This window comes from Prionailurus bengalensis, chromosome A1 (genome assembly GCF_016509475.1).
Source record: "Prionailurus bengalensis isolate Pbe53 chromosome A1, Fcat_Pben_1.1_paternal_pri, whole genome shotgun sequence".
Classification (NCBI taxonomy): domain Eukaryota; kingdom Metazoa; phylum Chordata; class Mammalia; order Carnivora; family Felidae; genus Prionailurus; species Prionailurus bengalensis.
In genome coordinates, this window is record NC_057343.1 from 219,098,633 (window position 1) to 219,122,184 (window position 23,552).

Below are 23,552 nucleotides of genomic sequence, written 5' to 3' on the forward strand. Positions count from 1 at the left end.
TTTTGTGATAATTTAAGTTTGCAGAAAAATAATCATCGTCCATTTACAAGCTGTTTGAAAAAAATAACATGGTACTATGTATGATCAAGTACAGTGATAAGACTAAATCCTTCCATAGCACGATTCTTAGTTGAACTAACTTCTAAGTGATCTCAATATATTCTTGTATTTGACTCATCATTTTGCAAGGTAGATCCTATTATTATACCTGACTGCAGATGATAATATTAAGACACAGCATTTAAATAACTTGCCAAACAATTAGTCAGTGGCAAAGCTGGGTTTGAGAATCAGGCCATCTGGCTCTAAGAGTCTGTGATTTTAATCCTCCGCTGTAGTGATTCTTATCTCATTGCCTCTCTTGGAGAAGTCATAGTTCAAATAATAAATGACCTAGACAAATAAATTAGAAGAAAAATTTTTTCTAGGAATGCTATTAAGAGATAATTTGAAAATGTGGAAACATCTTTTAAAAATAGTCACTAGGCATCAAAATTTTTGGAAAAAAACAATATGTCAACCTTTTCTAATAACAGAGAATTAGTAAAGAAAGTAATGATACTCACAAATATAAAACATATTAAAATTAGTATCACATTGTATAGTATAGCGTAAATACTTTCCCAAAGTTTGAATATAGCATGGACCATTTCAAAGATTTCAAATATGCCAGAATCTTAAGTGATTGTTTTATATGGTTCTTAAGGGGAATGTAAATATAGTTGTGAAATTAATGAATGAATACAATGGGTGGCTGAAGATGAGTGTCTGATTGTGGCATTAAATTCATGACATGAGACTGTCAAACATGTTGCCTATCCCTTCTTCTGTAAAATAATGGTTACCATTTATTGAGCACCTGGTATAAACTAGAGAGTCTGAAGAGATATATATTTATTAGCTCAGCTCAGCCTCATTACAACTTTATTGGGCAGGTACAACTCTTATCACCCAAATTTTATAGAAGAATAGAGATGCAAAGAGTTAAGGACACAGTGTAATAGTTAGCAGACCAAGGATTCAAACTTCAGTTGATCTGAATACATAGCCAATTCTTTAGCAGTCATACTCTGCTTTCCTAATGACCTGTTTACTAATTAGAGATAATTAATATAATGTGCTGCATTTGTAGACTAATTTGACTGACTTCAGTTATACAAGGTAGATCCCTCAGGGACAAAATTATGCAAAAGGCAAACATGTATTTTGCCCCTCAGAATTTGGTCTAGTTTCTCTTCATTTTCCCCATTTCCCACAGTAGGGAGTTTCATCAGCTCCAGCTACAGACATGTTAGCTTAGAAAATTTCAGCCTTTTTAAGAAAATTATTTTAATGTTTATTTATGAGAGAGAGAGAGATTCCAAACAGGGGAGGGGCAGAGAGAGAGGGAGACGCAGAATCCGAAACAGGCTCCAGGCTCTGAGCTGTCAGCAAAGAGCCCGACACGGGGCTCGAACCCACAAGCCATGAGAACATGACCTGAGCCGGTCGGACATTTAACCAACTGAGCCACCCAGACACCCCAGAAAATTACAACCTTTTCATTCTTCTTTTTGAACACTTGTATTAAGGTATTATTGACCAACAATAAGCTGCACAACTTTAATCTGTATGATTTGAGAAACTCTTGTATATTCTTACACCCATTAAAACATCATCAAATTCAAGATAATGTAGATATACCTTACCCCAAAAAGTTTCTTCATGTCTTTTTAATGCCTCCCTTTCAAACTTCCCAAAACCCACCCCTGATCCCCAGGCAAACAACGATCGGGTTTGTGTTGATATAGGTCAGAATGGATTCTGTTTTCTTGAATTTATACCAATGCAATCATACAGTGTTTATTCTCTTTCGTCTAACTTGTTTCACTTAGCGTAACCATATTGAGACTTTTCCATGTTGTTATATACATCAGTAGTTGATCCCTCCAATTGCTGAAAAGTATTCCAATGTACAGAAATACCACATTTTGTTTACCTGTTCACTGATCAGTTGATAAGTACATATACAAATATTTGCGCATTGGTATTTGTATAGTTATATGTTTTCACTTTTCTTGAAAACATACCTAGAAGAATTATGATCAGATCATCAAGCAGATATGTATTTAACGCTTAAGAAACCAGCATATTATTTAAAGTTAAACAATGGCTATACAATTTTACATTTTAAAGTGGCTATACAGTTTAAAGTGGCTATACAATTTTACATTTTTACCAGCAATTATGATGGATTCAGTTTCTATATAGCCTCACCAATACTTGGGAGCCTCTTTAGCCATTCTAATAGGGGTATAATTGTATCTCTATGCCGATATGTTGAGCGTTTTTTCATATGTTCAATATGAAATATGTTTGATTTATTTTTCATATATTGAACAAGCTCTGCATTATTGGGATAAATGTCACTTAGCCACATTATGCTATTGTTATTATATATTGTTGAATTCAATTCACTAAAGTTTAAAAATAATTTTGCACTTTTTTTTAGAAGGGGAAGGGGAGAGGGAGAGGGAGAGAGAATCTTAAGCACACTCCAGCACAGGGAGAGTCCGATGCAGGGCTCAATCTCAGGAACTGTCAGATCGTGACCTGAGCCAAAATCAAGATTAATGCTTGACTGACTAAGCCACCCAGGGGCCCCAGCACTTATTGTCATTGGGACATAATTTTACAGTTTTGTTTTCATGTAACATCTGTTTGGATTTAGAGTCATCGTAAAACTGTCTCACAGAATGCAATCTTAAGTATAAGAGATCCTCTTTTAATTTTTTGGAAGAGTTTGCATAGAAGTGACATTATTTTTCCCTAAATGTTTAGTACAATTTAAAAGCAAAGGATGATATTCCTTTTTTCTATGAGTCACAACTACAAATCCTATTTCCTTACCAGTTGTAAGACTTCAGTTTATCTTAACTCTTACATGAGCCTGTTTGGCTTTGTTTTCCTTTTCCTTCATCTTTCAGGGAATTTGGTAGTTTCATCGAAGTTGAAAAAAAGTTGTTCATAATATTCCTATTGTCCTTTTGATACCTCTAATAATAATAGTCCTCCATGATACTGTTAATTTGTATCTACTTCTGTCTTTTTGCTGACCTGTGTGATTAAATGATTTTTTCAATTGTTTGTTTTCTCTTTTTTTTTTCTCTGATTATTCTTTCTTCAGCTTACATTGAGTTTCATTTGCTGTTCTTGCCTATTTCCTTGATTCAGAAGCTGAGATCATTGATTTGAGACTCATTCCTATTTTCATACGTACATTTTAGTGCTAAATAAATTTTTTATTTATATTTATTTATTTTTATTTATTGAGGTACAGCTTTAGAGGCCAAAGCTGTTTTTTCTACCAATACAGTAAAACTTTTGCATTGCCCTAATCTTTATTGTTCTCTTTGTAACTTGTCAGTTGTTCCTTAGGATGCTTTTAAATTGTGTCACTACTTTTAAGTAATTTGATTATGATGCTCCTGTCTATAGTATGCTTCATTCATTTTGTATTTGAAGTTTATAAAGCTTCCTGAATATGTAGCTTTATGCCTTTCTTCAAATTTGGAACAGTTTTCAGCTGTAATCTCTTTAATATTTTTTTGCCCTACATTCTTCTTTTTAAGGACATTTAATTATAATTATACTAGGTCTCTTGAAAACGTAACACAGTGCACTGGTGCTGTTTATTTAATCTTCTCTTTTCCCTCTTAGTCATTTTAAATAGTTCCCATTCATCTTCATCTTCGAGTTTACCAAGCTTTTTTTTCCCCCCAATATCTAACCTGTTTTAATTCCATCTAGAATATTTTTCATTTTACAAGTTATAGTTTCTCCTCTAAAAGTGTTATTTCTCAGTGTTTTCAATTGCTAGGATTTTCTTCAATCATATTTTCTTTCAGTCATATTTTCTTGTTTTTTGCATGCCTGTAAGTTTTGATTGGATATCAAACATTGTGCTCTCACTGTGGTTAGTGTTAGATAGCTTTGCATTTTCATAAATATTCTTGAGCTCCATTCAGATGTGTGATTAAGTTACTTGAAACATCTTAATCTTTTTGGACCTAGCTTTTGTGCCCTTTTTCTACACCTAATTTTACCCAATAAATCAAGCAAGACCTTTCAGGGGCACTTGTGTGTCTCAGTTGGTTAAGTGGCCTATTCTTGATCTCGGCCCAGGTCATAGTCTCACAGTTCAAGGGTTTGAGCCCTGCATCCAGCTCTGCGCTGATGGTGTGAAGCCTGCTTGGGATTCTCTCCCTCTCTCTCTGCCCCTCTTGCTCTCTCTCTCTCTCTCTCTCTCTCTCTCAAAATAAATAAATAAACTTAAAAAAAATCAAGTAAAACCTTTCTGAGTAGTCTACCAAAGCCCCCTGAGTTTGAACTTTTTCCTTTGGCTGGTGGAAACTAGAACCCTTCCTGTGACAGGCTAGTTCACAGTTTCATTCCTTCTTATCCTTGTGATTGAATACCTCTGTTGCTTCACTCTATCTGTTCCCACGTGAGTTCTGATCAGAACTCCGCTGAAAAGTTGAGTAGCGTTCTCTTCAAATTTCGGTAGTTCCCTCTCTATGAAGCTCTCTCCCTTGAATTACTCCATCTTTAAAATTCTAGGCCGTTTGGTTTCAACATGGACTATCAGCATTATCTCCTGAACTGAGGGGGCTGACAGACTCCATCTGGGATCCCACTTCCTGTTTCACTGTCTGGAACCTCCCCCTGGCGGCAAACTAGGGAAGTCTTATGTATCATTTCATATCTTTCTCTTTTCTCTGAGATTATGGTCATTGTTCTCTGGTGTCTAATCCTTCAAAAATAATTGTTTCATATATTTCATTTAGTGTTAGTGGATTGTGTGTGTGTGTGTGTGTGTGTGTGTGTGTAGAGTCTGGCAAATCCAACCCTTGTTATTCTATAGTTGTTACAAAGGGACATTCAAAATATCACTTTAAACATGTTTTTGATCAACATATTTAGTCATTCTTACACAGGAAATTTTGTAGCAAAGAAGACAGGTATAATTCTCTTCTCAATAGATACTTCAGTGGCATTTTATTCTATTTTTATCAAGTATTGAAACTTTCAATTTATCAATCACCTAATTTTAGTAAGTAGAGATCATTATAATACATAGAAGTGTATGTATTTTTATTAATTGTGAATATTTGATAATGCCATTAAACTTTTCAATAAACTTCTATTGTATAAATAACACACTACCATGTAGGTGATACATGGTTGATGAAAATTTAGTTGCAGTCTTTCGACCTGTATATATATGTATTAGACATATATATATGTAAACAGACATAGATATAGATGTAAACAGACATAGATATAGATATATAATATGCTCAGTGTATATATAAATATATACTTTTCTATATCTGGAATTTCCTCAGGATACAATGTTAGCAGTAAAATTTCTGGCTCAGAGACTGATAAACTTGCAACCTTGCTTCATAGTATATAAAAGTGGCTGGTACATTTTAAGTTTATATCTGTCCCCAAAATATTTGTTTTATAGAGTACTCAAGTATAAAGAAAGAAACAATGTACAGTGGTTTACCTATAAAATCTCAGAAATTATGAAAAGAAGAAAAGTATTGAAGAAACAAATTTATCCTCAATTGTATTTCTAAAATATTGCCAAGGCTGTTAACATATAGGCTGATTCCTGTTTGCATAAAGATATATGCAAAGAAAACATTTATGTATCAAATTACAGTGTGAAACACTAGCAATAATTCAACAAGGAGACAACATCGCAATATGTGACTCTTTTGTTTGCTCTTATAGAATTTAGAAGGATGACTGATCCCCAGAGCAGAAAATAGGCTATGATAAGCATCATGGACAAACATTTTCCAGGGAAATCTGAGGAACTATTTCTCACTCACCAGTAAATCTGTTCATCAAACATATTTTCTGAAATACATCTGCCACTTGCAATATGAAATTATGATTACAATTAGCAGCTGTTGTCAGTTCTGTTTCACCCCATTAGTAATCATGGATTTCTCAAGTTATAGGGTTGATTATAGCTTTACAGGTTCTGAAAGAACATGTTGTCTCATTTCACACCTATTTTATACTCAACATTTAAAGTTCAACAAATTTTAGAAGAAATCTTTTTTACTGCAAAGTGAGAAGTATGTACACAACAAACCTGATGGAAAAAAAATGCTTTTTTAGTGCTGCTTCAGGAAAATGTACATGATTCCACCCTAAGCTGAAATTGGCGAATAAGTGTGTGTGTGTGTGTGTGTGTGTGTGTGTGTGTAACAGTTTCCTTAATAGTTGCCTGATTTTATTATAGAGTAGGATAATTATTATTATTTATTTACAAATTATGATTATTTAAAAATAATGGTGGGTGCCTGGGTGGCTCAGTTGGTTGTTTCTGACCTTGGCGCAGGTCATGATCTCATGATTGGTGGGTTCAAACCCTGTGTCAGGCTCTGTGCTGACAGATCAGAGCCTGGAGCCTGCTTCAGATTCTTTGTCTCTCTCTCTCTCTGCCCATCCCCACTTGTGCTCTGTCTCTGTCTGTCTCTCAAAACCAAAAAAAATTAAAAAATTTTAAAAATAAAAATAAAAAATAAAAATAATGCCACTAATATTTGAAAAAACAACAACAAAAAGATTTGAACTATTCATTCAAGCATTATATAGCCACATTCTCAATTGAAGGACAATGAAACTTCCATAGGTCATAGATAGAAAACACATTTCTGGAAAGCAGTGGATTGAAAGAAAAGAACAAACTTATTACCTAATTATATTGACTTAGGGAAAGATGTACCTGGAATTCAGGAAAGGAAAGGGAATACTATCTTTGACATATTTCTGCATAGTACTGATTTGTTCTGGTGTTTGTAATATACTTTACATATTTATTGTGCTAGATGAAAATGCAGGGATCTGGTATGTGTTAGATTCTTAATGGGAGAACATTAAAAATTAAAAGCAAACAAAGTAAAACCAGAGTTCGCTTCCACACCTCAGTTCTCTTGTGCTTTTTACTTATTTGCTGTTTCTGCACATCCTGTTGTTGCAGAAGGTGTTCAGTTAACAAATTATACCAGTGGTCTTTAAAAAAAAAAAAACAAAACTTATTGCTCAAACTTAAATGTAAGGAGATCAATAAAATAGTGTTGTTTTAATAGGCCGTCTACTAGAACACAGAGATAGCTTTGTTCTGTGTTAAGTGTTTATCAGGTTCCTTCTGGTCATCTGTGGCAATCCACTGTATTTATTATTAATAGGTAAATAAAAATGCCCCATTCTGTGTTGAAAATAGAATACTGGCTGCTGGATAAAAGAAAAATATTTCTGGGTTTTGACAAATTGTGAGACATCATTTGCACTAGGGCAAATATAGACCTGGAAGTTGGCAGTATTCATGTTAAACTGAGCTATTTCTAAATTGTCAAAGTGGTTCTCCATCATGAAGTCTCAACCTGAAAAGTAGTTCCTTTCAAGATTGAATCTAAGCGTAGAACAGTCAGAAACCCAGACTTATTTTGGTCCCACATAAGTTCCAAGTGAGTCAAAGCTGGACTTACATAAGGTTAGAATTGTTAGCTATTCCTCAATCATAGAAACACCCATGCTAATCTCTAGGGCAAGTAATAATAAACATAAAGGATATTTTTTTAATTTTGATCTGCAGTTCAAACAGTAAGAAGAAATCCAATGTCTGTTTAGCCATAAGCAGATAATGGTTGCTATTGACTTTTCCAACAATGAAAAAATACATATATATTCAGGCAAATATTATAAATTGAATTCCATTCAATAATAGATGTGGTTGAGTTATGTTCTTTTACTGTGCTTTCTTTGTGTTCATTTTAGGTTTGTTTTATTCATGAGCAGAATTTGGTGTAACTATTTAAGTAAAATAGAACATTTTAAAAAATGTTCTAATGACTTTCCTAGTCCACGTTAGGAACTAAATTATAGGAGACTTGACCTCTAGAGATAGGAAACACTGTATTTTTTTTACATGTATTAAGCAATAGAGATTAAAAAGAGAAAATTTAATATGACCGTTGTCCTCAATTTTAGTACATTAATAGTTATTTGAAAAATAAGAGTCATCTCAGATCCTTGTCTGACATTGAATTGTTGGTTAAAATCTGATAGAACTTTTGTTCCTAGGAGATATATGCATACGCCATTATGTATTTTATATACTGATTTTTATATCTTGGTTCTAGTGATCTGCTTAGGAGTTCCCACATCAAAAGTATCACTAGTATTAGGCAGTGACCATATATTATATAAGGTTTTTTCAAATCTCCCAAATTATTTTCATAACACCATGTAGAAAAATTACCATTATGATTATTGAAAAAGTGAAAAGATACTACCATTTCCATGTAGCTCTACTGCCCATTGCAAAACTCTTCCAAAGGGCAAGAAGGTGACTGGACTGGTTTTCTATCTTGAGACTAAGGTACAGACAAGAATCTAAAACCAACCATGCAAAGTTTTTAGCTATTCCACCTTTGAGATGAAATCCAGTACATACATATTTTTTCCCCACATGCTCAAATACTTACTTTGAAATAGTATCTGTCAGTTGAGACAATCATTTTATAAAATTTAGCATGAAATAAATTAGGCAAGGCCCATGATGTTAAATTATTATAATTATTTTGGGAATCTGAGTTTACTAATGGATCCTTTAAGTTCAATATAGGTCTTATAGCCATAGACTAAATCACAGGCTCTTTTTTAAAACAACCAAAGCAAACAAACAAAAAAATCATAGAAAACCTAAATGTATTTTCATCAAATATTTTTTAAATTACAAATGTTTCACAATGTTTAGAACAATAAGATAAAAGCAGTGTGGGTGGTAAACCATAAAAGACTCTTAACTACTACTTAACTGTAGAGAACAAACTGGGGGCTGCTGGAGGGGAGGTAGGCAGGAGGATTTGGGCTAAATGGGCAATGAGAATTAAGGAGGGCACTTGTTGAGATGAGCACTGGATGTTGTATGTAATTGATGAATCACTAAATTCTACTCCTGAAACCAATATTACACTATATGCTAACTAATTTGAATTTAAATAAAATCTTGGAAGCAAAAAAAAAAAAAAGGAACACTGGCTGCTCAATTTCTATTACTTATGTCTATGAAAGTCAATGTTTGATAGTGAATATATTACAGATTTATAATGGGAGCTGTAATTTCCAAATTCACCAGATCAAAAAGGAGTTCATTTGTTAAGTGACTTTGATATTTAGAAAAATGAGAACTACACCAGATGTTGATTAGTTTCTTTGTTGTCTGTCATTTTCTTCCTTTTTCCATCTTTATTCTGAACAGTTTATCCCATGGTATATAGCTTTACTATATTAAGTCTTGTCTAAAGTCTTATAACATGGGATTGACCTAAGATGTTTGTTAGAAATACAAAATCCCAGCTCCAACACCTGACCTACTGAATCAGAATCCGTTTTTAAAAAGATCCCAATGTAGGGGTGCCTGGGTGGCTCAGTCAGTTAAGCATCCGACTTTGGTTCAGGTCATGATTTCCTGGTTCATGGGTTCAAGCCCTGTGCTGGGCTCCGTGCTGACAGCTCAGAGCCTGGAGCCTGCTTCAGATCCTGTGTCTCCCTCTCTCTCTCTGCTCCTCCCCCACTCATGCTCTGTCACTCTCTGTCTCTCAAAAATGAATAAACGTTAAAAACAAATTTTTTAAATAATTAAAAATAGGGGCGCCTGGGTGGCGCAGTAGTCGGTTAAGCGTCCGACTTCAGCCAGGTCACGATCTCGCGGTCCGTGAGTTCGAGCCCCGCGTCAGGCTCTGGGCTGATGGCTCAGAGCCTGGAGCCTGTTTCCGATTCTGTGTCTCCCTCTCTCTCTGCCCCTCCCCCGTTCATGCTCTGTCTCTCTCTGTCCCAAAAAATAAATAAATAAACGTTGAAAAAAAATAAAAAAAAATAATTTAAATAAATAAATAAATAAATAAATCCCAATGTAATTCATATGAAAGTTAATGTTTGAGAAACACTTATTTTCCTATATGGCTTAATTAGATACTCAGCAGCAGAAATCTCAGAGATGTGTTAGTACAGCCTAACATGGCCTGACCTAAGGTATTTTATTATAAGCTAGCCTTTTAAAAGATCTTTCTTATGATTACATTACAGCCTTCTATTGCTGCCATAACAAATTACCATAACCTTAGTGCTTAAAGTAACTTATATTTATTATCTTAAAGTTTTATGGGTTCGAGATCTGGGATGAATCTCACTGGGCTAAAGATGTTACTGTGGACAGGGCCATATTCCTGTCTGGACACGGTAGGAGAGCAATCATTTCCTTCCTCATTTAGGTTATTAGTAGATTTCAGTTCCTTGCAGTTGCAGGACTGTAATTCTTATTTTCTTGCTGTCTTTCATCTGGAGGTTCATTCTGAGTTTCTAGAGGTGGCCTGCATCCTTTGGCATGATACCCCTTCCTGCAATCCTCAAAGCCAGCAATAAGAGATCAATTCCTTTCCATACTTTAAATCTCTTTTTTTTTCCCTCCTGTCTCATTTCTCTAGAGCACTTCTCTGCCTTCTTCATCCACTTTAAATGGTTTGCATGATTCATTTAGGCCTATGTAGATAATTAAGAATAGTCTTCCTTCTCAATGACTTTAACCTTAATCACATTTACAAAGTTACTTTTACCATGTAAAGTAACATATCCATAGGTTTCAGGGATTAAGAAGTAGGCATCCTTTGGGGGACATGAGGAGGCATTATTTTGCCAATCATAGAGTGTCCATATCCAACCCTGATGAGAAAGAGTCATGGAACTCTATGTAATATGTCATTTCATTTTTATCTGGAATAGGTCAGAGGAATAGATTGGAGGATGACCTTTGATTCAGCTGATATGTTCCCTAAAAGAGAGCCATTCAAGAGCAAAGTATTTTACAACAGTTTCTCTATTCACTTATAGCCATAAGGACTCTGTGGACAAGTTCTTATGTTTCTTTTTAACATAATTTCAATTTATCTATGCAACTGACTCCATCAAATTTAATATGACTACTTAATATGTCTCAAGCACTGCAATAGGTCTATGATAGGATAAGCAAATCAAGTGACAATTAAAAACTCACTCAAAGGCTGCTGCAAGTATTCCTGAGTATAAATAATAACTCTAAAGTCACACAATCGTAGAATAGTAATGATGGAAAAGGCCAAACATATCAAATCGTCTAAGTGACAGTTACATTAAGTAAAAATTCAAGTTTTAAATAAAAATTTTTAAATAAATTTTTAAATAAAAATTTTTAAATAAAAATTCAAATTATTAGCATTTTACTGTCATGACTTTATGAGAACATTGTTTGAATTGCCTATAACTTTTAAGAAATAGTAGATGAACTAATAATCTTAAAATAATGCCTAGATTCACGAATCTCTTTTCTGCCAGATACTCCATTGATCGGCATACTGATATGGACCGGATTTTTAGTATTCACTCCGAAAATGGCTCTATTTTCACTTTGAAACCTCTGGACCGGGAATCATCTCCTTGGCACAACATCACCATTACAGCCACAGAAATAAGTGAGTGGGAAATACATCCATCTGAACACCAAAGTGGTAAAATAACAGCAATAAGTAGACTCTATTTCTTGAGTGAAATAATTTTATCGTTAGCAGCCTGAGTGTGTGTTGGATATTATATTATTTAATGACTATCAAATATCCACTTTTTAAATTTAATTTTCTCTTATAGCTTACTGTAGGATGGAAATATAATCTAACCTCATAAAAATAAGTAATCTAAGAAAATTATGTCTTACAAATAATAATACTTCATTCTCAATCATATTCTCCTCTTTTTAATCATGCTTTCCATCTGGACCCTGTAAGCAAGCTGAGATATTCATCAGCAATCCAATTGAGAAAGTGAATACCACATAAATGATCTGTTGCTAAGTTACAAATGGGGAGAGTGGTGTCACCGCTTCTCTGTAAATGAGACTGAAGTCTTACACATGTTCTTGTTGCAGATAACTCAAAACAAAGTAGCCACATCCCTGTCTTCATCAGAATTCTAGATATAAATGACCATGCTCCGGAATTTGCCATGTACTATGAAACATTTGTTTGTGAAAATGCAAAGCCTGGGCAGGTAAATAAAACCATTATAAACTTAAATTTGTTTTTTCCTGTTTCCAAAGGCAGTTACCATTATATTCATTCACTTGAACAAATCTTTTTTTTTTCATGCAAATTATTGCCATTCCTCTTTGTCACCTGTTTATCTCCCCTTACCAGAACATTCACAGGATCTAAAAAGGTAACTTTTGAAGTGTTTTCTATTATGGAACCCATGATATAATAGAAAAAGTTGTAATATATGCTTTAATTTATATACTGGTATATAATAAATATCTATACATATAGTTCTATCTATCTATCTATCTATCTATCTATCTATAAGAAATAGTTTCTTCCTGGATTCATAATTATGCTGAAACTGAGTTATATTCAAGAATAGAATGGAAATACATTACTAAATAACACATGAAGTATGAACATGAAATTCTTCTGTGTTAGTATAAAGGGAATCAAATAATTACCTTGTTCATTACATTTTCCTCTTTTAATCTCTCAGGCAAGACATTTTGGTTGATAATTATACTTTGTGATTTTTCAACTTTAATCTTCTTGAGATAAAAAGAGATTGTACAAAAGTTACAAAGTCCTCTTGCAAAGTCCCCTCATATATAAGATATCTCTAAAGTAACTTTAAGCAACTGCAGAATATGTTCATTTTTGACACTAATATAGTATTTTACAAAAGATAGTAACTGCACAAATTTCATTGAAGGAAATTTTAACAAGTTATTAAGATTTTTTAAGGAAAAAGTGGGTGGGTGTTAAGAATCATATATAATTTCATCATGTTTTTTATTTTATTTTATTTATTTTTTTAATATTTATTTATTTTTGAAGGAGAGAGACAGACAGAGTGTGAGCAGGGGAGGGGCAGAGAGAGAGGGAGACAGAATCTGAAGCAGGCTCCAGGCTCTGAGCTGTAAGCACAGAGCCCAACTCGGGGCTCGAACTCATGATCTATGAGATCATAACCTGAGCGGAAATCGGACGCCCAACCAACTTAGACACCCAGGCACCCCTCCATCATGTTTTTTTAAACACAGAAAATAAAAGTGAAATACAGTCTTCTTTTTATTCCAATAGAGATTGCAATGGACCAAATGTTCATTTGAAACCCTAACCCCCAGTATGGAGATAGAGCTTTTAAGAAAGCAAATAAAGTTAAAGGATTTCATAAGGTTAGGGCTATGATCTGAAAGGATTAGTGTCCTTTAAGGAAGAGACAACAGATACATCACTCTCCCTCTCTCTCTTTTTATGCATACACTTAAAGGGAAGGCATTGTAAGGACGTAGCAAGAAGGCAGCTGTCTGCAAGCCCAAAAGAAAGCTCTCACAGACCTTGATCTCAGACTTCCAGTCTCCAGAACTGTGAGAAAAATAAATTTCTGCCATTGAAGCCATCCAGGCTGCATAATTTTTACGGCAGCCCAAGCAGGTAGACTAAGACAGAGATATGTACCATATTCCACTTGCATACACAAAAGATAGAATTGGGGTATTATTATTCTTATTCTTACTTGCCAAAAAAGCATCATTACATAGTTATCTGGATTAAAAATTGTTTTTCTTTTTTCACTTTGCAACATGTAATGGACATACACTCAGTTTAGCAAATGATTATTTTTAAAACAATGCTGAATTTTCACAGCATAGCTATACATCCATTAGTTTATTCAACTACCGACTTAAAATGGAAATTTGGTTTACAAACAAAATATTACTCAGCAGACAGCACTATAATGAGCATTGCAGTACATTTATATTTATATACTACCTGGTATTCTTTTCCTTTGATACAACCTTCAAAGTAGGAATAAATTTGATATGTAAATGTTCATCAATGCCTCCAAATAGTTGCCTAAATATGTCATATATCTAGTGGATGACTGCCTATTTATTGGGCAACACTAGATTTTAAAATGTCTACTGAAAAATAGTATCTCATAATAATTTTAACACGGATCCTCCCAAAATTATTTGGGCTGAACATTTTTCATAAATGTGTGGCCATTTTCACAGCTGTATTAGTTTCCTAAGGCTACCATGAGAGATTACCACAAACTAGAAAGCTTAAAACAGAAATCCGCTCTCACACAGTTCTGGAGAATAAAGTCTGGAATCAACGTGTCAGCAGGCCATCCCCTCTCTATAAACTATAGGAGTAGACTCTTTCTTGCCATTTCCTAGTCCCTGTGAGTGCCAGAAACCATTGGCATCCCTTGGTTTATAAAAATTACTCCAATCTCTGCATACACTGTCCTGTGACATTCTATCTGTATCCCTATTTCCCTCTTCTTATGGGAAAAATCCAGTCATTGGATTAGGCTCCACACTAATCCACCACGGTTTCATCTTAACTTGACTGGATCTACGAGAGCCTGTTTCCAAATAAGATCACATTCACAGGTACTGGAAATTAGGATTTGAACATATGTCTTGTAGAGAAAGAAGTCAATTGACAACAGTGTATAGATATTCTTTACTCGTTTATCTATTAATTTGCTTTTCATGTGAGTAATTGATATGTATTACAAATTAATAATTGATAAAAATAATTGATCTGAACTAAAAATTATTTTAATAGATACTATTAGTATTAAAATTTCTGTCGTTGTTTCTATACTTGACACATAACAATTTGCTTGTTAAAAGTAACAAGGTTAAAAATGTATTTTAAGCTACGGATATGTATTCTCTGTTAAAATATGCTTAAACAATGGCTGATCTAATCACTTCAAGAACTCTGCCGTATAACCAGAGGACCTACATTGTTTATGATTTAAAATATTGCTAAATATCATGGGGCGCCTGGGTGGCTCAGTCCGTTAAGCGCCAACTTCGAGTCAGGTCATGATCTCGCGGTTTGTGGGTTCAAGTCCCATGGCGGGCTCTGTGCTGACAGCTCAGAGCCTGGAGCATGCTTTGGATTCTGTGTTTCCTCCTCTGTTTGCCCCTCCCATGTTCATGCTCTGTCTCTGTCTCTCAACAATAAATAAACATTAAAAATAAAATAAAATAAAATAAAATAAAATAAAATAAAATAAAATATTGCTAAATATTGGATATATCATTGCCAATATGGAACAGGAGGTTAAGCAAAAGTGCTGAAGTCTTAAAAGTATTTTTTTCTATGTCATGACCCAATCTTCTAAGGAGAAAATGTGCATTAAATTTCTCTTAATAGGGGCGCCTGGGTGGCGCAGTCGGTTAAGCGTCCGACTTCAGCCAGGTCACGATCTCGCGGTCCGTGAGTTCAAGCCCCGCGTCGGGCTCTGGGCTGATGGCTCAGAGCCTGGAGCCTGTTTCCGATTCTGTGTCTCCCTCTCTCTCTGCCCCTCCCCCGTTCATGCTCTGTCTCTCTCTGTCCCAAAAATAAAATAAAAACGTTGAAAAAAAAATTTCTCTTAATAATTGTACACATACAGAAGAATTATATAAAGAAGTATAAGGCTACATGCCACTCTGTCAATAAAATGAGTGAAATCCTAGTTAGTATTAAAAGAGGAAAAAACACTGACTAGTGAGTCGTCAGGTTAGTATGGCTACAGAAGGTTCACAGTAACAAAAACTGTGGATATGCCAAACTACTATGAAATTCCAACAGTTGTTCATCACAGAAGTCGGACTACTATGCCTCTAAGTGAGTGGTGCAACTGTTTTTGTGGAAAAGAAATTTGAAAGTAAGAGTAATTAAGTGGCTATGATTTCAAGCCACACAGATGGCAGACCCAGGACTAGGAAAACAGGCACCCGATATGTAGCTTGGTGCTTTTTCCACTGTAAAATGTTCAGTAGAATTTTTTGTGTGACCTGTAATTTGCAGCTTCGTCTTCACACGAGGGCACACCTGTATCTTACAGCAAGCACAGCTAAGAGATGTCATAATTTCTCAACGTCAACACTGATTTTATGAAACCTTAAAAGCATTTATTTGTATCTCTAAGCTTTGCAAATACCACTAAAAGAAAAACAAATAAGTTGAATAAACTATGCAATGTGATTGTAGTTATGGTGCCCCCTAGCTTTAAAATCTTTTGCTTTCTGGTATCATGTGGCATATTACTCATTGTTTCAAAACTATATTCATAGTGTCCTTGGTCTGTAAGAGTGGCTGTGCTAAGCACTTTTGTTTTTGAAAAGTGCATCTGTTATGTTCTCTGCCTTTGAGACAATCGTTATTTAGTGGAGGCGACAGATTGGTAACCAATTATTATTAAAACACACTGGGACATTCTAACAATGTTAAAAGAGGAGATGTTGGAGTGATTGAATTTTTCTTTAAGGTTGGATATTGCAGCGGCTGGGAATCGGACAATAATTCATAGAGATACCTTGCACGGTAATACTTGATGGACATTTTTTTATCCTTAACTAATTGTTATATTATACAGAACCATAAAAAGCTTTGCCATAATTTCTGAAAATGGGCTCTTTTTATTTCTTTAATGTCAGTGATATTTTTAAAACCCAAACACTGATTTAAAATGTCCTATAAAAACAACATGCGTTGCTTTTTGTTGTGCTTTATTTCATTTATTGACTTGGTTTCAGCTGATTCAGACTGTCAGTGTCATGGACAGAGATGATCCTCCCCGAGGCCACAAATTTTTCTTTGAACCAGTGCCAGAATTTCCTCTCAATCCGAACTTCACCATTGTAGATAATAAAGGTACAGAATATTTTTTAAAGTAAAATTATAAGGCCTTATGTTCTAAAATTAAAGACTGGACTGAATTGTTTCCCCCACTTTTTTTTTTTTTTTTAGATAATACAGCAGGAATCATGACTCGAAAAGACGGGTATAGCCGCAACAAAATGAGCACCTATCTACTACCGATTTTAATATTTGACAATGATTATCCAATTCAAAGCAGCACCGGCACACTCACTATCCGTGTGTGCGCTTGTGATAATCAAGGAAACATGCAGTCCTGCAATGCAGAGGCCTTGGTCCTCTCGGCGGGTCTCAGCACAGGGGCTCTGATCGCCATCCTTCTCTGCATCATCATACTCCTTGGTAAGCTCTGCCTCTGAATGTTCATTTGACTCAAATAAGTCTCTCCTGCACTGTTCAGTGATGGGGCTACTGAAAAGCACACTTCTCTAGAGTGAAAGATTGACATTTTTAACTCTTTATTGAAATTGTTCTTTCGACTTGAAAAAAAATCTAGTTGTCTCTGAGGATAGGACTAGCTTTCTAGAGATGAAAAACAGAGCTAACAGCTCATGCCATATACATGTATACACACACATTTTAAAATCTATTTTGTATTATACTGTTTAGTACTAGCTAATCATGGTCACTGTTCTCAGGACATTTACTTTTACAACTGATTTACTTTTTGTATCAACTCCATAAGATGGATACTCTGGTTCTTCTCAAGGAAGACTAAGTAACTTACATAAATTCAGTCATTTAGAAAGTGTTTTAAATAGCGTTCAATATATTAGTCTATTTCAGAATTCTCCTTCTAAACCATTATTCTCAAAGTCAAAGACTACCTTTACAAATAATATAGCTAACAAATACCAAGTTATGTATATTAGACACCTAGTTGGCAAATGCATTTAAATTGTCAATATAAGATGAGCATTTTATTGATACAATTTGAACATAGGTGCAAATTAAAGGTTTAAGTTCATTTTTAAAAATATCAGTATGGCATTGTGGTCTACGTAGTCCTGCAGTATTTTCTAAATAAAGTCATGCTTGCTATAGCAAATGTTTGATTTGAGCATGCCCTAACAGGACAACGATTTAATTCAATTAAACAGTTGTTCCACTGTAAAACATTCCCCCCAAAATTGTTTCCATCAAATATTCATCCAAAATGCTTATGCTTAGGGCATGAGAGCCAGCCAAATTTATGTTCCAATGCTCATATGTGCTGGCTCCTTTTCACCGCAAATCCTTTCAAGCAATCTGGATGAAATCCCTCTGGCCAGATATCCTTATGCGACTTCAGTGGGGGATTGATAAAAGTGAGGGGAAAACATTTGTCTCAGTTCAAATGATCCAACTATTTAGAAAAACATTTTTTCAGGGTGCTTTAGAACATACATACACCAACACCAGTCCACATCTCAGAACTGCTGCTAGAAATTTCAGCTCTTCTGTAAAATATTTTTGTATCCCCATGAAGTATCAATTTTGGCTTACCTTTCAGCTAAGTGCTACTGATATTATATTGTTTTATTTGGTCACATAGCTCTACTTTCCTAATTTAGGACAACATGGAAATATGCATATTTTAAATTTGACTTTTAAATTTCTATATTAAGATAATACACACACAAAGACACGCATGCATACATGAGGAAACAAAAGTGCCCCCTAATAAGCTTACATACTATGTCTTATGACACTAAATTGTTTAACAGTTTTTTCGAAGCAGAAATCCTACAAGTTGTTTCTTTATTTTGAGAACTCGGCCACCTTCCTGCCCTATACAATATAGAAGGCACACATTTCTTGTTTTCCACCTTCCCAACCGATTGCATAAAGATGGAGGGATTTTCTATTATTTTAGTTAAAATTGTTTCTAATTCAGAAGGTTTCATTATCAAAGTTCCTAAAACATTTTTTTCTGTGATTTCATCTTTTTAAAAAGTTTTTGTTTGAATTCCATTTAGTTAATGTACAATGTAGTTTTAATTTCAGGTGTACAATATCAACACTTCCATACAACACACTGTGCTCATCACAAGTGCACTCCTTAATCCCCATCACCCATTTAACCCATCCCCCCCCCCCACACACACAGTTCCCCTCCAGTAACCCTCAGGTTGTTCCCTATAGTTAACAGTCTGTTTTATGCCTCTCTCTTTTTTCCCATGTTGATTCCACATATGAGTGAAATCATAGGGTATTTGTCTTTCTCTGATTTATTTCACTTAGCATAATACTCTTTAGCTCTGTCCACATTGTTACAAATGGCAAGATTTCATTCTTTTTTATGTCTGAGTAATATTCATTGTGTGTGTGGAGATATATATATATATATATATATATACACACACATACATATATATATACACATATGTATGTGTATATATATATGTATATACATATGTATGTGTATATATATATCTCCACACACATATATACATATGCCTACACACATACATATGTATATGTATGTATATATATGCATGTATATACATATATGTATGTATATATATACATATACATATATACATGCATATATATACACATATGTATGTATATATACATATATATGTATATATATATGTATGTGTGTATATATGTGTACATATATATACACATATGTATGTATATATATACACATATATGTATATGTATATATGTGTATATATATGTATGTATGTGTGTGTGTGTATATATATATATATATATATATATATATATATATTTATCTTCTTTATCCATTTATCCATTCATCTGTGGATGTACATTTGGGCTATTTCCATGATTTGGCTATTGTAGGTAATGAATTAGTATATTTGTATTCTTTGGGTAAATATCTGGTAGTGCAATGTCTGAATCATAGGGTACTTTTATTTTAAACTTTTTGAGAAACCTCCATACTGTTTTCCAGAGTGGCTGCACCAGATTGCATTACCACCAACAATGCAAGAGAGTTCCTTTTTCTCCACATCTTCACCAACACCTGTTGTTTGCACACACTTACTAAATTTCTATAGTTAAAAGAGTTGCCTCTTTGCAAGACAGTGATATAGCATGGACAATAATATCTCAGACCTACCTTTACAGTTTGAAGAAATATAGTTCTTAGAGTTTGTCTATGTTACAAGGCAAAGTCGAGGATTAAAACCTGATGCAGGACTTTTTAACTGTTTTAGTTCCTTAGACACCTTGGGAATCAAACTATGGGAACTATTTAGAATAATAAATTAATAATAGGATATATAAAAAAAGGAAATATGTTTATCCAAATTAAATAAGAAACAAAAGCAAAATGTGTTTAATTATTGTCATATGTGCCTTATTCTAGTGTAAGTCTAATGATTATTTAAGATATATCATAACTAAAATGCAATATAAAATTTCTATGATTTCTGTTGGTTTAATAGTCACACATACTGTTACTATCACTACAGTACTTATATATTCTGATATTCATAATAGAAATACTAAATTCTAGTAATAGATTAATAAAAATAATGACATACATTTTTCTATTCATTATCTTTACCTTTCTAAATTCCATTCACATAACCTCAGTCTAGGGAAATGAAGCAGGTAATTGTGACCCAATAAAGGAGAAAAAACAGAACAGGTTCCAAGGTCCATTTGTGGGAGTTAATAAATATTATATTAGCTAAGAACCCTTAATATAATTTGACTATGTTGTTCTTATTTTATACTCAGAGTTTATAAAAATTTTGAGGAAAGTAGAGAATTTATAAGTTAATTCAATATTAATTTATAAAAAAAAAACTTTTTTCTACTTCATGATTCACTAGATTGGTGGATTTCAGATCTATGCTGAGTTAATTAACTTAAGTTCATCCTTTAATAGGGGAAATAGAGATAGGTCTCATTTTTATTGAATAGTTTTTTGTTTTATTGTCTCTAAGATGATTCTGAATATAGCTCAGCACCCGGAGCCTATTCTATGGAGATTAACTGAAGATGTTACTAATGATTTTTTTTTATTCTTTCTACCAATTATTAGGAGCTAAGGAAAGTGTTTTGGCTGATATGACAATAGCACTGGGCAGACTTTAATGGAGTTACAAGAAACTCAAGGGCCATGGTGAAGTGTGGTTTCAATGTAAATGAGTTTGCTTTGTGTGATTTCAATACAAAAATCAAGAAAAGAAATGATAGATTTTTGAGCCAACATGTTCTTGTTTTTAATAAAACCTAAATAGTATTAGCAAAACATTTAGCTGCCTAAATTAAGGAAAAGCTGTTTTTTATTTCTCTCATGCAATGTCTAAGTGTGTTCTGGGAAATTTTGTCTTTATTTAATTTTTAACTTTTCTTATATACAAAATTAGGAACTTGTTCCATTTTCAATGAAAAATTTATATTTTGGAAATTATGTATTTTTTCTTACTTTTAAATGTATTTGTAAATCTCAAAATGTATTTATTTTACATACAGACATTCATTGTCACATATATGCATATGTTACATTTTAGTAACATAACAAAAATAAGAAAGTATATTTCATGTGGGGAGTTCACAATTAATTTGATAACACAAGTAGATAAAAAATAAAACGATACAGCAAATAGAGGGATTACAAATAACAGGTCAGCCAGAAAGTTCCAATGTACTTCTATAAGTCAAGGAAATCCTCAATAACAAGATAATTAGTCTGAACTATCTTTAATCTGAACTATCTTGTAAGATGAGTACAGGTTAAAGATAAGTAAGAATTTGAATTCCATATCAGAGTTTATAGAGTGATGGCTCAGATTTTAGGTAGGCTTTCAAAACCAGGTCCAAAAAGGAATTTAAATAGATAAGAGCTATTAGAAGGATTAGATCAGTAGCACATATATATTTTTGTATATATTATATACACACATATATTGCACTTTTATGTATATATGCATGTATATGAGTGATGTTTTGCATATATTGAGTCATTAAGAAACTATTAAATTATTGCTCAATTTATCTTGGGCTAATAATGAGTGTAGCTTTCGATTTTTAGTATTTTTAAGCAAGTTTGCTGCTGGAAGGAATGAGATATCACATAATTAACAGCTGGCTAAATGAATTAGCCATAACTGAATAAGGATTTTTCAATGCCAGAGCTCTACAGGAGAGTGACTCTTGAAAGTAAATAAATGGACTGTAATATCTGCTCTTTTATCAATACAGGACATTTACTCATTGGCCCAAGGCACTGTGTAGGATAGTCACTTTTTATCCAAACAAATCTTAGCATCTCTCATACCACACAAACTTCTCTTTCCAAAATGTGCTATATTTAATTTAAACCTGAACCATGGAATCTCACTATTTTCTCTTTGTTGTTGTTGTTGTTCCAAAGGGTGCTATATTTAATTTAAACCTGAATCATGGACTTTCACTATTTTCTCTTTGTTGTTGTTATTGTTGTTGTTATTATTAATAGTTTTAGTTGTGCTGTTTGCTGCACTGAAGAGGCAGAGAAAAAAGGAACCTCTGATAATTTCAAAAGACGATGTCCGTGACAACATTGTGACCTATAATGATGAAGGTGGTGGGGAAGAAGATACCCAAGCTTTTGACATTGGCACCTTAAGGAATCCAGAAGCAAGAGAAGACAGTAAACTTAGAAGAGATGTAATGCCTGAAACTATTTTTCAGATAAGGAGGACTGTGCCTCTGTGGGAAAATATTGATGTACAAGATTTTATCCATCGAAGATTGAAAGAAAATGACTCAGACCCAAGTGCACCACCTTATGATTCACTGGCAACATACGCCTACGAAGGCAATGATTCCATAGCCGATTCACTCAGTTCTTTGGAGTCTCTCACAGCCGATTGTAACCAAGATTATGATTACCTCAGCGACTGGGGACCTCGTTTTAAAAAGCTTGCTGATATGTATGGGGGTGATGACAGTGACCGAGATTAAGAGTATCGTATGACTTGATCCATGTTAGTGGAAGTACGCTTCTTGTTACTAGATTGAGTGGCCTGCATTCTCTTCCTTGGAGGAAATTTTTTAAAAATTGAAATTACAAACAATACGTAGGTGTTGTCTTAGTAAGGGTTTGCTTAATCAGTAAGTTTCTGTGAATGACTATGAATGATATAGATTTTAAAAAAAGTAATAATAACCAGTTCACTCTCTTTGCCTAGCAATCTCTGAACGAAAATATATCACATCAATAATCAATACAAATTACATAAAAGGCTTTTTGTGCCTTTCCTTAAATATAAAGACTTTATAAATGTTTTCTTAACTGACTTATAGTCACCTTTACTATTAAACATTGTGCAACTGCTTTGTAAATTAATATGAAAATATATCCCTAAAGAAATAGGAATGACTATTACTGCCATATTTATTTAGTTGAAGAATGTCTTTGTGTTAATTCATTCATATTTTTATAAATGTATATTTATATTTTTGTATTTTTATGAAATAAACTAGTATTTATAAAAATAAATATCATTTTATTTACTTCCTAGAAACAGTTCTGATCTCACTGATAACAGAATTTTTTTACATCTTTATAGACAAAACACAATTTACTCAGGGAAAAAACAGCTAAGTTACTGCATGTGATTTGGAACTAGAATGTAGCAAGACTATAAAAGAGCTTTAGTATAAGATATGATTTTTTGTTTCTGCCACTTGAATATGGACAAATGCTTATTCAACCACTGATATCTACCCATCAATAGGATATGAGACCTTTGAAATATAAACTATTATAAATATACTTGTGAATGATTA

General features: G+C 33.6%; 1 protein-coding gene across 2 annotated transcripts in view; it reads left to right on the forward strand.

The window, feature by feature from the left end:
* Positions 1-23,262, forward strand: part of CDH9 (cadherin 9) — a 136,383-nt gene extending 113,121 nt beyond the window's left edge. Inside the window, exons 8-12 of one of the 2 annotated variants that reach the window (XM_043600720.1) lie at positions 11,437-11,609; positions 12,023-12,144; positions 16,688-16,805; positions 16,902-17,153; positions 22,237-23,262. In XM_043600720.1, the coding sequence (XP_043456655.1) occupies positions 11,437-11,609; positions 12,023-12,144; positions 16,688-16,805; positions 16,902-17,153; positions 22,237-22,724 (1,153 nt within the window). In that variant the 3' untranslated portion in view covers positions 22,725-23,262. The remainder of the gene's footprint in view (positions 1-11,436; positions 11,610-12,022; positions 12,145-16,687; positions 16,806-16,901; positions 17,154-22,236) is intronic. The other variant, XM_043600731.1, reaches the window with a different exon arrangement.
* The last annotated feature ends 290 nt before the right edge of the window (positions 23,263-23,552 follow it).